Here is a 14,418-nt window from a genome sequence, read left to right as displayed (position 1 = left end):
GCCTGCTGGCAAAACTTGAGATTTCCCACTACACACCAAACTACAATTAACAGGAAGCAATGCCAAAAACAACAAAAGAGCTTCAAGAATACTGCTAAAATACTCTCCAGTTTTTAACTACATACACATTCTTTTCTGCTCACCCCACCCCATTCTCCCTATTGTACTCAGAAACTCTTCTGAAACCACCAAACTGCAGAAAGACACTAATAGCTACCACTTCGTGGCAGGAAGGGGGTGTGCAGAAGCTTCACAGAGACCACATACAGAGCCACTACAGATCACTTTTGAGAAACAGAAAAGCGGTTCTTAGAACCAGAAGGAAAGTAGATAATCCCAGTCCAGGTTACTTAATGGGTGTGTGTGTGTGTGTGTGTGTGTGTGTGTGTGTGTGTGTGTGTACGCGCGCACATATGACGAGGAGGTGGGAGCACAAATGAAGTAAAGAAACAGCTATCAGGTCCTCCAAGGACAGTTTACAAGAAAGAACTCCTCCAGTGTGAACTGATTTGAGGTGCGGTGGAAAGGACCAGTTCTATATGGTTTCCGTTGAGCCCTGTAATTCTCTATCTTCAGAAAACTGCCCTCTCCGAAGAGTATTCTTAAGAATTGCCATAATATCACTATCAGTGACTACTCAACCGCTTAGAATGGATTTTCTAGAGAACTAACCCCTACCCACATCCTCCCCCAACAGCTTACAAGCCCCCCTGGGAACCACCTTAATACTTGGGGCAGCAGGGATGGGACTCCAGTTGGGCGTAGAGACCAGCAAGGAAGCCCTGCACAGCCGTGGTCTCGCCTCTGCCTATAAGGACTTACCTTCATGAAAGGCAACGCGATCTCTTCTGTCACAAGGGTTATTCCAGGAATTTCCTATCGTGGGGAAAAAACATACACACAACTGCTAAACCTATCAACCACCACAAGCTTGAGCCTTCAGGAAGTGTTTTCTGCACAGACAGAAGCTGAGGGCAGCTCCCAGTTTGCTAACCTCTACTTTAAATAAACCTTGGGGTTTATAAATAACAGTGAACACAGCCCATCTTTTGCCTCGGGAAGGGAAATGTTCTTCAAAGTTATGATTACAATAGATGACAGGGTTTCTGAAGGAAAGGAGAAGACTATTAGGAATACAGAGCAAATAGTTTAATATTTACACATTTCCATTTAAGAACAAATTAGGCAAATTACATTTGCACCCATAAAGTGTAATAATCAGGGGGACATGTTCCTTCTTTTTTTAATCGCTTCTTCGTCCCTCTTCTTCTCTTTTGCTTAAATGTATTACATTATAGTTAGCCCCTGCCTCACTAGGAGGAACCAAGATTAATGGGGTTCTTTTTTGACTTTAGCGGAAGATTTTTCTTTACCTCATTCTCCACCATAATCTCAGAAATAAAAAAAATCTCCATGAAGAGTTTATACAGCAGTATCACCATGACAAATATGAAAGACATACAATTCACACCTGGAAGACCAAATTATAACATTCTGCTACCTAGTGAGCATTAAAACAAAAATTTCAGGGCACCTGGGTGGCTCAGTTGGTTAAGTATCTGACTTTGGCTCAGGTCATGATCTCACAGTTTGTGAGTTCGAGCCCTGTGTCGGGCTCTGTGTTGACAGCTTGAAGCCTGCTTGGGATTCTCTGTCTCCCCCTCTCTCTGCCCCTTCCCAGCTCATGCTTTGTCTCTCTCAATCTCTCTCTCAAAAATAAACATTAAAAAAATTAAACAAAAATTTCAATAAAAATTATAAACTTCCAAGATTGCCTTTCATTCAGTTATTTTGGAAGTGTGTTTCTATAATAATTATGTAGGTTAGACTCTCAATAGTGAATTCACCTTTTATTTTCTAAAAAAAAAAAAAAGACGATATACTAGAAATTAATTTAGAAGGTGTTATGTAGAAGTAAAACCTGGTATTTATTTAAAACTTAAATGTCCTGGATTTTTACTGACCTACAACATTCCTGTGGAAAGGGGCATCATAGCAATGGAGAAATAAATTTCCAGAATATTCAAGCAACTGAGTTGTCTGCTATGACCACTGAAAGCCAGTGATAAAAATATATTTTGTGTTTCACTTATCACTACTCAGTAGAGAAGACACTTTTAAAAAGCATTAAAATTTTACTACAGGTTTAGGTTATAAATGGCATCTTAAAATAGGTAGAACAAGGATAATTGTTTGCAAAGCACAATTCAGGATTATCTATGTGTAAGAGCATCGTATGTTCTAGTAACTTAAATACAATTCAGTTATTTACAGAAATAATCTGTCTCCATACAGATGCATGAAATTAATATCTCCTACTGTGGCAACTGTTTATTAAGGTGTAGGATTAAGAGCATTTGCAGACTAGAAAAAGCAAAAGTAAATGATTTACATCAGTGCTAAAGATATGCATACACTCAGAAATTTAGGATTAGAAGAGACCTTTAAGGCAACCTACTCTAACCACTGGAAGTTTAGGGCAATGTGGAAAATGCTAAAACAAGCTCAGTAGATGGTGATTACAACTGGGGGTTTTTTACACTGTACTGCTCACAGGACTTGCTGCCATCATTCTATGTGTCTACAAGAGCTCCTCTGCCCCCACAAAGTCATGAGAAATGCAAAGGTGAAGAATTGCCTGTCAAGATGAGCCTGTCATGGGTCATCCAATGAACACATGCTCCATCCTTAAACACAACTCTGGGAATTAGAGGGGTTCCCGGTCCTCACCTGTCAGACACTGAACACAAGAGGATGACAGGGTTGGGTGGAGGGGAAAGGAGGCAGAGACGTGTATTTCCTGACTCCCTGTGGTTTAACCTGCAAACTTCCTGCTGCATCACTTACAGTCTGCATGTCTATTCACAAGGGTTCTCAAAGGAAACAGTGAGGGCCTGGTGAAAGAACAAGCTCATCTTTTCCTTGTTTTTCTACAGCGAAGCAGGAAAATTTAATAACTCTTTACAGTAAAAGATGGAAGGGCCTTTAAGAAAACACTACCACTGTGCATACAGAAAATTTAGGAATGAATCAAACACACCTGATTATATTTAGATAGTCTAAATACAAAATGGGCAAGTATCACAATTTATGCCAGTACTTATTTTCCTATGTCTGTGTTACCTAAAGTAAATTTATTTTTCTAAATGCCTTTTTGATACAAACCACTGCCTTGAGACTAAGCATATAGTTCTAACATCTAAATACGAAAGAAGAAACCTTTTTCAGGGGCAGCCTATACATGGTTTTTGCTTTAAAAAAAATGTTCATTTATTTTTGAGAGAGAGAGAAAGACAGAGCACGAGCCGGGGAGGGGCAGAGAGAGAGGGAGGGAGACACAGAATTCAAACAAGGCTCCAGGCTCTGAGCTGTCAGCACAGAGCCCCATGTGGGGCTCGAATTCATGGACCGTGAGATCATGACCTGAGACGAAGTCGAAGTCAGACACTTAACCGACTGAGCCATCCAGGCACCCCATGGTTTTTGCTTTCTGATCTAACAAAAACTCAGTTTACTGCCCCATGTTTAGGGGAAAAGAAACAATATTTTATCTCAGCACTTCCCAACTGAAAAGTAGAGAGGAAGGACCAAGAGGAAGAAAAGGTTGAATGGAGTGAATTTGCTCAGGATTACTAACTTCTACTGATCTTGAAGCTCTACACTTATTACAGATTTTCCTTATGAGGCTGGGAAGAGGTCTTAGTAAATCTACTTAGTAAACAGAGCAGCTTACAAACAATAGCATTGGCCCAGCCCTTCCTCATTAATAAAAACCTAAGAAATATTTTAATCCACCCTAGTTGCTAAAAAAAATTAAAATACCATTTGAAGATGACAGATGAGGCTTAATTCTTAGTTGTAAGAAGAGTAACACATATTCTATACCTTCACCTTCAATTCCATTTTATATAAATACTTTGGCTCACAGCAAGTATTTACTATTATTTTTCTGCCAGAAAACTCCAACTCAGATCCTTATCAGTCAAAAGACAAATGAAATCACAGCCATGGTTACTGTGACAGGGATGTCCTACAAATGACCCATGACGGTGAATCAATTTTAATTACATAAAGAACACAAAGGGTTAACTTACTGTATTCCAAGTGAGCACTGAGGAATATGGCAAAAGTTTATCCATGTTACTGGTCTCTGGACATATGCTCCAATATGAAGAAGCTGAACAGATTTGTGAAAGGAAAGGAAAAAAAAAAAAAAGACATGGTTTAATAAGAATAAGGCAGTAGACACTGTCATTCACCATAACAAGCAAACCCAAAAGTGTTTTTATTGCCTTATCCTTACCCTGGAAAGCCTAGCTATTATGGTTTCACTTTCACTAAATGTTCAGGTTCTGCTCTTTACAAGGAGAATAATAATAATAAAACTTATTTGGTACTTCTATCTATCCCAGTGATGTTATACCACTTCACATGGAACTGGCCAACACAAAACTGAACTAAGAAAGTTACATCTCACAGGGGAGAAAAAATCACTAATAAGGTTATAGAATAAAGATCATATATCCTATCAGTCTCTGAATGGCCGCAACTTCTCACAGACCATGAGAGAATGAAATTTAATTAGCTGCTGACTAAAATAGAGTTAAAAAAAAAAAAAAAAAAAAGCTCCTAACCAACATTTTGACAGATTGAGCCATTATCAATTTACTGTTCTCCCTCCAGTAAAAGGGTCAAGGATTCAACTTAATATGCACCATCAGCAACACCTACCAATTATAAATTCCTGAATGAGGTCAAATGAATGGCAGGTAGAGATATTCTCAGAAATCCACTGAATAATCTTTAGGAAGTGAGAAGACAATTCTGTTAGTATTTACATCTGCACCCTGCCCCCACCACCAAAGAAGTACAAAATATATGCAAATCTTTGGGGCGCCTGGGTGGCTCAGCCACTTTGGCTCAGGTCATGATCTCATGGTTCATGAGTTTGAGCCCCGCATCAGGCTCTCTGCTGTCAGCACAGAGCCTGCTTCAGATCCTCTGTTTCCCTCTCTCTGCCCCTCCCTTGCTTGCTCTTTCTCAAAAATAAACATTAAAAAAGGATATATATGTATGTATATATATATATATATATATATATATATATATACACACACACACACACACACATATGAATATACATACATATACACATACATATATATACATACATATATATACATGTATATATATATGTGTATATATATATGAATCTTTTAAAATTCTCTATTTTGCTACTGCCAAAGAACACACTCACTTCTACGTTCTCTTCAAGACACATAATGCAAGACTGTGGCTTAAGTAATTATAAATCAGGTCCATTTTACACATCTTTTTTACTAAATGTCCTTGGTTGGAATCCAAGTAAGGCTTCTTCGACCCCATGTTTGTTTTTGCTAGGGTACATCTCGTTACAGCAAAATACCAGTGTGAAGGGCTGTGAGATACAGGAGAAAATCAAACCAAACCACACCACTAAGCTTGGAGGCAGCAGACCTGGGTTTGAATCCAGCTAAGCCATCAGTGTGAACATTGTCACACCATCTAACCTTTGTGAGCATCACTATATGGTCCTCCCAAGGGCATGCTGTATCAACAACTCCCTCAGTCTCCACAACCATCCTTTCCTGCTGGAGGACTGAAACTCCTTGTTCCCAGCCTTCCAATGAAAGGATACTATCAGGCTTACCTAGCCACAAAGCACTCTCAAGTTTCTGCTCCTACCAATAAGTTGCTGTTTTTATTTCCAAACGCATTCATGCTAGTTACACTTATTTTCACAATTAGGTAATTTAATAAAATATTACCATAGATGAGTGAAATATGGATGCAAAAAGAGTGTTGTTTGGTCAATAAGAGTTGAATGCTTTGTGGTTTTTTTTTTTAATGTTTATTTATTTTGAGAGAGAGACAGCGAGAGAGAGCGAGCATGCATGCATGAACAAACAGGGGAGGAGCAGAGAGAAGGGGAGAGAGAGAATCCCAAGCAAGGTCCACGCCCTGTGCAGAGCCCCATGCAGGGCTCCATCTCATGACCTTGAGACCATGACCTGAGCCAAAATCAAGAGTCAGATGCTCAACGGACTGAGCCTCCCACGCCATCCCAAAAGTTGAATGCTTTGGAAAGACTCAAAGGCATGTCTAAAACACTTACTAAAAAAAAATTAGGTATGAGATAACTAGAAAGGATTAGAAAAAAATGGCCCAATATACACAGATTGTTTTGAAAGATCTTCAAAAACTTGCTCTCCTTAGATTAAAAAAAGAAAAAGAAAGTAAGGTTAAAAAAAAAAAAAAGGAAAAAAAAAGCAAGAAATAACAGGAAGTCAGAGACAACACATTACTAGCGGTTTTATGTAAGAAAAGTAATTGTGAACTCTAACCACTAATATACAAAGAAAGGGTCTTAGTCTACCTCAAAAGACAGGTGAATAAGCGCACATTTTTTTGGTTTAGGTTAAAATGTTTCAGACATCTTTTCTTCAATTACCCAACAACCTGCTGGTCCCAATCAAGTCTAAATGGGCGGGGGGGGGGGGGTTCTCCCAACTTCAAAGGATAGCTGTACAATTAAATGACAAAGTGTGTGAAAGTGCTTCTTCAATTATATCATGCAGTGTAAATATATGCTATCTCTATTAAAATATAATAAATATATGCCATCAGATTTAGTTGTTTTGACACTATATATCATATAGAGACCAGGAGGAAAAGTAGATATTTGAGAAACTATTTACTGTTCACTGAGCACTTTCTTGGAATGTTACTGATATAGCTACCATTTTTCACAGTATGGAAAAGACAGTAGTCAAAAGAACAGACATGCTCACAGTCTGAGGTGTAGTTGGGGGGTCTATAAAAAAGCACAAGAAAAATATTCAAGTTAGGATGGAGACCATAAACTTCAATTAATTATTACAAACAAAAATGACTTCCATCCATTTCAACCACAAATATATACAGTTGGTGTTGTCCATTTGCCAGTTTTTAAACTTAAGCTACATAACCACCTTGGCTTCCAGGAACCGGCGGTCTCCACCACAGGAAAGCACACAGTGCAACACAGCCATCTTCTCACAGTCTAGCCGAGTGTTCCATAGGAACTGTAATAAATATGACTGGTTGAGGAGTGCCCTATAGAGCTTTCCAGAACACCAATCCAGTACCAGGGACCCTGACAGTGACTGTAAAGGACTATGAGGTAGCATATCAACAACTTCACTGTTTCCTGGTCAAAAAACAAAAAACAAAAATTACATCAGCAAATAAAAGAAACTCTTCTCACCCAAATATAAATGTTGCCAAGACAAACCCAAATGGATCATGTTCATGAATGAAAAATTACAGCCATATCACCATACCTGTCAGAAACAAACTGTGGCAGATTAGGTCTGGATGTTGAATGTTAAGTAGATGAAAAAAATGACCAGGTAAGTAAACAGCCAAGTAATAGTCTGTAGAAGAGAAAGATTTATGTTATCTGCATGTGGCAAGAGCTACATAGGCAAAGATAAAGCCCAGAACTTCACAGTAGCCCTCTTTGTGACTCTTAAAAACACAAACGTTTTGACCAGTATAATAATAAGCTGTCTTATATCAGTACATTTCATCTCACTAGCCAGATCTCATTTATTTCTACCTGTGGCTAATTTTCTTCATACATTTAGTCATGGTTATCTTAATTGACATCTGTAATTCCGTTTCTAAGTGAATTGTGGCTTTATATGAACCTAAATGACCTCTGAAAACAAATTAGAAAAAAAAATCAAGCAAGATGAATTCTTCCTTTATCGGATAGTCTGGGAACAGCTTAAAATGGGAATTTCCTTCCTAGTTTCTGCCAGCTTGGGGATGCTCTAAAATTTAGTTTCCTGTGTTTGCCCACTCATTGTCATCATCACTATCATCATCGTCATTTTGTTTAGAGAAACTTTAAATTGATATTCATCAAAACAATCTCTGCAGGCACTCTGATGCTTTGTGAAATACTAATACATTTCCTTGCATAGCTAACTGCTGAGAATTCACACCTTCACAGTCCCTGCATTAGATAATTTTGTACCAAGAACATTTGTACACAGATTGAAGCAAGGTATAAAAATAGGTTTCTGGGGAATGGGAAGGTGGAAGTAGCCCTTGCCAATAATTTTTCTAGGACCTTAGAAAAACAGAAAAATTCATGCAATAGCAGTGAATTTCACATAGAAGACACATTTAGATTTTAAGTGAGCCAGCTGGACTCTTTTTTTTTTTCCCCTAAGAAGCAAAAAAAAAAAAAAAAAAATCATTTGCATAGAAGGCATTCAGTGGAAAGGAAGGGAAAGAGGATGTAAAACTTGAATGATTTGACTTAGAAGTGCCCTCTCAGTCACAGGGGATTAAGTGATGTTCAAGTCTATAGCACAAATGGTTGCAATAATATTCTTATTATGGTAACATTTAAGTAGAAAGACACAAATAATGATATACTAGCATACAGTGGAAAGGGTCTAGGCATCAAATGATCTAAGTTAACTCCTAGTCGTAGCATTTAACCAGTTAATTAGGGTGGTAATTTTGTCCCTGGGAGACAAGGCATTTGGAAATATGTCAGGGTGTTTTGAGTTGTCCCAGTCATTGGCGTGGTAGGGAGTAAAGGTTATTAAATCCCTCTATGTGCAGGACACTCTCACACAAAAAGTATTGTTTCATCAAAAATGTCAACAGTACCTGTGGTAGGCCAAATGTTGACCCCCAAAGATGTTCAGGTGCTAATCCCAGAGCCTGTGAATATGTTACCTTAAGTGATAAAAGGCACCTTGCAGATGGGATCAAGGATCTTGAAATGGGGAGAGTATACTGGAACATCCAAGTGGACCCAATGGAACCACAAATGTGTTCACAGGAGGGAGGCAGAGGGAGACTGGACTACAGAGAAAATCATGTGAGGATGAAAGAGATGGGAGTCATGTCGGTCACAAGTCAAGAAATGCTGGCCTCAAGATGCTGCGGGAGGCCAAGGATGAATTCTTCTCCAGAATCTCCAGAAGGAACCATTTCTACCTACACCTTGGCTTAGCCCCTCAAGACTCCAGATTTCAGAATTCTGACTTCCAGATCCCTAAGACAACATTTATGTTGTTTTAAGCCCTAAATTTGTGATAATTTGTTATAGCAGCCATAAGAAACTAACACAGTGCCCCTGACATGAGACACTAAAAGAAGACTGGGTACACATCTCAGCCTTTCTGAGCCTCACTTTCATTATCTGTAAAATGGGGATAACATCACCAAACAGAACTGTTTTAAGGATCAAGATAATTTAAATAACAAACTTAGCATATAGTATTCATTTTTCAAAATGATAGCTTTTTATTTACCAATGTATCTTTCTTATATAGAGGTGTTTAGGATTTATAGAAAACGTCCCCAAAGCCCAATCCTTTAGTATTTTAATCAATATGAGCCCCCTTTTAATAGGGTAGCAATCAGGAAAATTGCATGCAATTTATAGGAAAAAATACATCACTCACAAAGCAATACTGTTGTCATAAAAATTACTTCTGGAATAGTTTTAATCCTGGGTATAATTTTGTGCCTATGAGATAAAATGTGTTTAAGAAGGAAAGATAACTTATGTAAGATAGCCTATTTTTACAAAGCTCTAGTATTTCTGCTGGCTCCACGGTCTGAAGACCATAGATTAAATCATGCCTGCCCTTTTTTAAAGTCACTCTCTGGGGAAAAAAAGGAAGGCTACCTTTGACCTCACAAAATGCTAAGGTTATTTTTAGTGGAAAGTTTCCCCTATCACTCTTAGATGGGATGTTGATGTAGCATTCGCTACTTGATAATAATCAAGTCTCAGACCCAGGAAACCTTATATTTATCTCTCTTACCACAGGAAGCAGTAGAATCAGGCCTCTCTCTAAAGTAATTTCCCACAGGTTCAAAGCTCATGTTAACATTTGCCACATACTAGCCCACTCAGCCTTAGATACCTCACCAATAGTATCATTCAAAAGAAAAATATTTTTTATGTATTTTCTTATCATTTTCATTTTCATTTTGCCAAGTTCCCTCACATCACACCTTCCTAAGCCTTTGTCATGACAGTAGAAGGACTGGGGAACAAGAATAGGGGAATACATCAAAGAATCATGTGCTCTAAAGCTGAAGCTTTTCTTTTTAAATATTGTCATGTCCCTTAGGTAGGCAAGCAATACTTCTGTTATTTAGTTCTGTGCTAACCTGTTTGTGACCCTCACCCCAAATGACATGCAAAAGCAGCTTTCAGGAGGTTGGTACAATAAACTCCTTTATTTTCTTCATTATAGATTCCATTAATATGTTCCAACCTAACACTCAAGTTCCCTTACCATATTTACTCAATGAAAATCAACACATTCAAGCTGATCCGTAAATCATTTACAGGACTTGGAAGGCTCTAGCAACAGGAAATGGACGATTTTTCAAAGACCTTTGTCCTCTCTACAATCAATAATGAAACTGAGGCTCAGAAGGGCTGAGATGTGTGCCCAGGCTTCTTTCCTACTAAAAACATAGGAAAGCTCACAGCCTGTGTTCTCTAAAAACGGAGATGCATCCCCCCCACAAAAGGCTGATCTGGATGGAGGGACACAAATATGTCCATTAGGGTTGGTCTATAAGTCTTGAGAAAGACATAGGTCAGGAAAAAATATATTATAAAAATATTAACTAACTTAATACAGTTGACTATTGAACAACAGACAAATTACGGGTGCTAATGTGTCCAGAGAAAACCATCCCCTATCAGGTTTCAGAGAGGTCAGTGATTGTCCTCACAATCCAAGTCCTGAAGAGGTAGGAGAAAATGGGGTGCACAAATGAGATATAAAAGGCTGAGTATCACATGTACTAGAAAGGAGTGTCAGAGCAGAGACCCATCTCCCTCTCACTCACCAAGGTTGAGAAAAGTAAGGCCCTTTGTCACATGTGAGTCAACACTCCCAAGAGCAGCAGTGAAGGTCTTGCCGTGCCCTGTGGGTAGAGAACAGGAAGCCAAGAAAAGAATGGTAAGAAACAAAGAGCCGGAATCCCACCCAAGGCTATTACTCTATGTGATACTCTCAACATTTGGGAGCTGTGAAACTGACAAAGCATGTGTCTGACTTCTGGATTTCGTGGTTCCCCATCATTCTCCAAAAACCAGCAGAGAAAATGGATCACAAGTGCAATCACCATCTAGTACTTGTTCTGGGCTTCGAGTATAATATTAGACTTTATAAGATGGGTTGTGCTCAGATAGAAGGATCTGAAGCATTTTGTTGTAATGTTTATCACTTAACATTTATCATAAACAGTCAACACATATATGTTATGTGCATTCTACATTGTACTCTAACAGTAAAGAAAAAATATTAAGAAAAATTGTAAGGAAGAGAAAATACATTTATAGAACTCTACTGTGTTTATTGAAAAAGCCCTGCATGTAAGTGGATCTGTGCACTTCAAATCCACGTTGTTCAAGGGTTAACTGTATTCATCATTAATGAATTTATTCAGGAAACGTGTATTATATATGTATAAAGGTATAGAATGTACTGATAAAATTCATTACAAGGTAATAAGTCTTTAAAATTTATCTAACTTGCTACCATTTGGAAAAAGTGATTATGTAAAAGTAAAAAAAAAAAAATAAGAATAAATGGCATGTACCTTTATGAAAGTAAAACACTGAATATGTGAATTTTTCCCAAGAGTCAAACTTCGGACTGTAACACACACATAAACTTCCTAGAAGTAAGAAGGTATTTAGTAGAGCTGAAAAGAATAGGAGACAAATAAAAAGTTTCCTAAGTCACTTAACCTGACTTTTATTCCTTTAGACGTTCTGCCTCAACTTAATACAGAGATTATTCCCCAAATCTAGAAATGGTCTATTAATAAGTTAACAAGTTGCTAATTCCACAGTTACTCAGCACACATACAAGCAATGTATTGTGATGAGCTACTAAAGAACAGGAAAATGAATAGAGATACACTCCTACATATGAAATCATGAGTGTCTAGAGAAATTTACAAAGCTTCATAAGATTCTCCTAATATACATATACTGCCCTGCTCTCTTATTTAGCTTGCCTCCCAGGCCATTACTAATAGCTATAGACCCCAGTTTAACAAAAATGTACCTCTTCTTTACAGAAAGTTTCCAGTCTTCTTTGTTATCTGGAATGGAAGGCAAACTGGGCCAATAAAAGCAAATGTGTGTTGGGACCATACCCACACATATTTGGGTCACCAAGAGCCTTGGTCCAAGGGCAAAGAAGAGTTCGTGGCACAAAGCAGTCCTCCCAGATGAGCCCTGACTGCCTTTACTTACCCCATCACTCCAGAACACCCTCAGCCTTCACCCCTCCTTCAGTGTGTAATATGTCCATCATCTCTAGCAGCTGTTGCTATGTGGATAGACTAGATATTCTCATCAAAGACCTACCATTAAGGGGCGCCTGGGTGGCGCAGTCGGTTAAGCGTCCGACTTCAGCCAAGTCACGATCTCGCGGTCCGTGAGTTCGAGCCCCGCGTCAGGCTCTGGGCTGATGACCCAGAGCCTGGAGCCTGTTTCCGATTCTGTGTCTCCCTCTCTCTCTGCCCCTCCCCCGTTCATGCTCTGTCTCTCTCTGTCCCAAAAATAAATAAACGTTGAAAAAAAAAATTAAAAAAAAAAAAAAAGACCTACCATTGAGGGCATTATACAGAAACTGATACTTCCAATGCTAATGTTTATGTGATTACCCAAAATAGGAGATTTCCAGGAGGAAAGGAACTTAACAAGGAATCTGGAAACCTGGGTTCTGGTCCCAGAACTACAATTAGCTAGCCATGTAAATTCAATCATTACTGCAGTGAATAGCAGTATTTCCTCTGTTATACTTCACTAGGTCCTTTGTCAAAGAATCAGGGTGCCCCCCCCAAAAAAAAGTGCCAATTTTCTCTAAGAAGGCTATTCAAAGACATATATGAGAATTTTGTTATAATATTTATCATTTGTGACTATTTTTAATGACATTTAAAACTGCACCATATTGTTAGAAGTACATTTTATTGCAATATCTTAAGTACAAAAGAATTTAAAAGAGTAATTTTATCAGATAAAAATAGTAACAATTCTACTAGATGTAAAATTACTGTTATGGCTACTGAGTATACAATAATAACTTTTCTTTAAAATTACAGCAGACTAAGAAACCAAGTAACACTATACTAAAGCTTAAACAAAAATAGTAATTATAACAGTTAAAAAAGTTCTATGTACCACTTGGACTATTTTTATAAAGTAAAGATACTACCAGCAAAAAACTACTGGTCTACCCTGTCCTTTTATGTTCTATGATCACAAGGAGAAAGAAATTTTCAGCAAACATAGTTAAAAATTTAGCCTCTCTAGTAATTACAAAATAAAATCTTTTTTAAAGGCACCATATTTTTTCTTTCAAATTAGCAAAATTTTTAAAATGATAATCAATTCTGTCAAGGGAGCAGTAGGAAAAACATTCTCAAATAAGAAGGAAGTTGCTACAACCTCTCTGAAACACAGTTTTGCAGAGGATTAAATATATTCACACCTGTCGACCCAAATTCTTCTTGTAGGAATCTATCCTGTAGCATGAACATGAAATGTCCACAATAAAGAAGATGATATCCCCCCCTTCTAGCAAAATCCTCTACACCATCCTTTAGAGAATGGAGGTCATCATTTTTCTTGTTTTGCAGAAAGTTGAAGTGAGATGTAAAATAAATGTACCCAATTACATTCACCAGGAGCCATCTTCAGATCTCATAAGCAAACGTTTCCAAATAGTTACTAGGTTGTGGCTTAGTTACCCTTCCCTAGCCCAAAGGTGGGAAAAATAATAAAGACACAGCAAGGTGACACGGGTGTGCACTGACTCTGTGAAGCTTGTCCCATGGATAGAACTTTCTTTGATAATGGAAATGCTTTATATCTGTTGTCCAAATTGGTTGCCACTAGCCACATGTGGCTATCAAACACTTAAAATGTACCTACATAAAAACAAGGATATCAGAAAATTTTTGGATGGTATCTATGTTTCTGAAAAAGGAACAGTTCAGCAGGCTGATGAATAAAATCTAACTTGTCTAGCTACAGAAATACCAAGATGCCAGACGATTTATCAGACTTGTTTGTGAATTTTAAAGATGCAATAAAAGCTGTATTGATTTGGGGAAAATTTTTTTAAATAAAATGTAGCTACTGTGACTCTTTTCTGTTTAACTTTAATTTTAATTTTTTTTTTTTTTCGACGTTTATTTATTTTTGGGACAGAGAGAGACAGAGCATGAACGGGCGAGGGGCAGAGAGAGAGGGAGACACAGAATCGGAAACAGGCTCCAGGCTCCGAGCCATCAGCCCAGAGCCCGACGCGGGGCTCGAAC

The 14,418-nt window shown here is 38.0% G+C and overlaps 1 protein-coding gene across 11 annotated transcripts in view; it reads right to left on the bottom strand.

Annotated features, from left to right (window-relative positions):
* The window catches only part of GSAP (gamma-secretase activating protein), a 136,876-nt gene that overhangs the window by 31,081 nt on the left and 91,377 nt on the right, over positions 1-14,418 (bottom strand). For 8 of the 11 annotated variants that reach the window (XR_015248066.1, XR_015248067.1, XM_086696863.1 and 5 more), the window contains 7 exons: positions 11,680-11,784; positions 10,924-11,001; positions 7,362-7,454; positions 7,011-7,228; positions 4,732-4,801; positions 4,095-4,177; positions 823-876 (listed from right to left, as the gene is read on the bottom strand). Coding sequence is in view for 9 of the 11 variants with exons in the window: in XM_086696863.1 (XP_086552989.1) it covers positions 823-876; positions 4,095-4,177; positions 4,732-4,801; positions 7,011-7,228; positions 7,362-7,454; positions 10,924-11,001; positions 11,680-11,784 (701 nt within the window). In the remaining 2 variants the exon portion in view is untranslated. The remainder of the gene's footprint in view (positions 1-822; positions 877-4,094; positions 4,178-4,731; positions 4,802-7,010; positions 7,229-7,361; positions 7,455-10,923; positions 11,002-11,679; positions 11,785-14,418) is intronic. The other 3 variants (XM_086696857.1, XM_086696859.1, XM_086696860.1) reach the window with 2 other exon arrangements.

Source organism: Puma concolor, chromosome A2 (genome assembly GCF_028749965.1).
Source record: "Puma concolor isolate L17-30 chromosome A2, mPumCon1.1.hap2, whole genome shotgun sequence".
Lineage (NCBI taxonomy): Eukaryota > Metazoa > Chordata > Mammalia > Carnivora > Felidae > Puma > Puma concolor.
The sequence above is the reverse complement of the archived record's forward strand: the minus strand, read 5'-3'. Positions and strand labels throughout refer to the sequence as shown.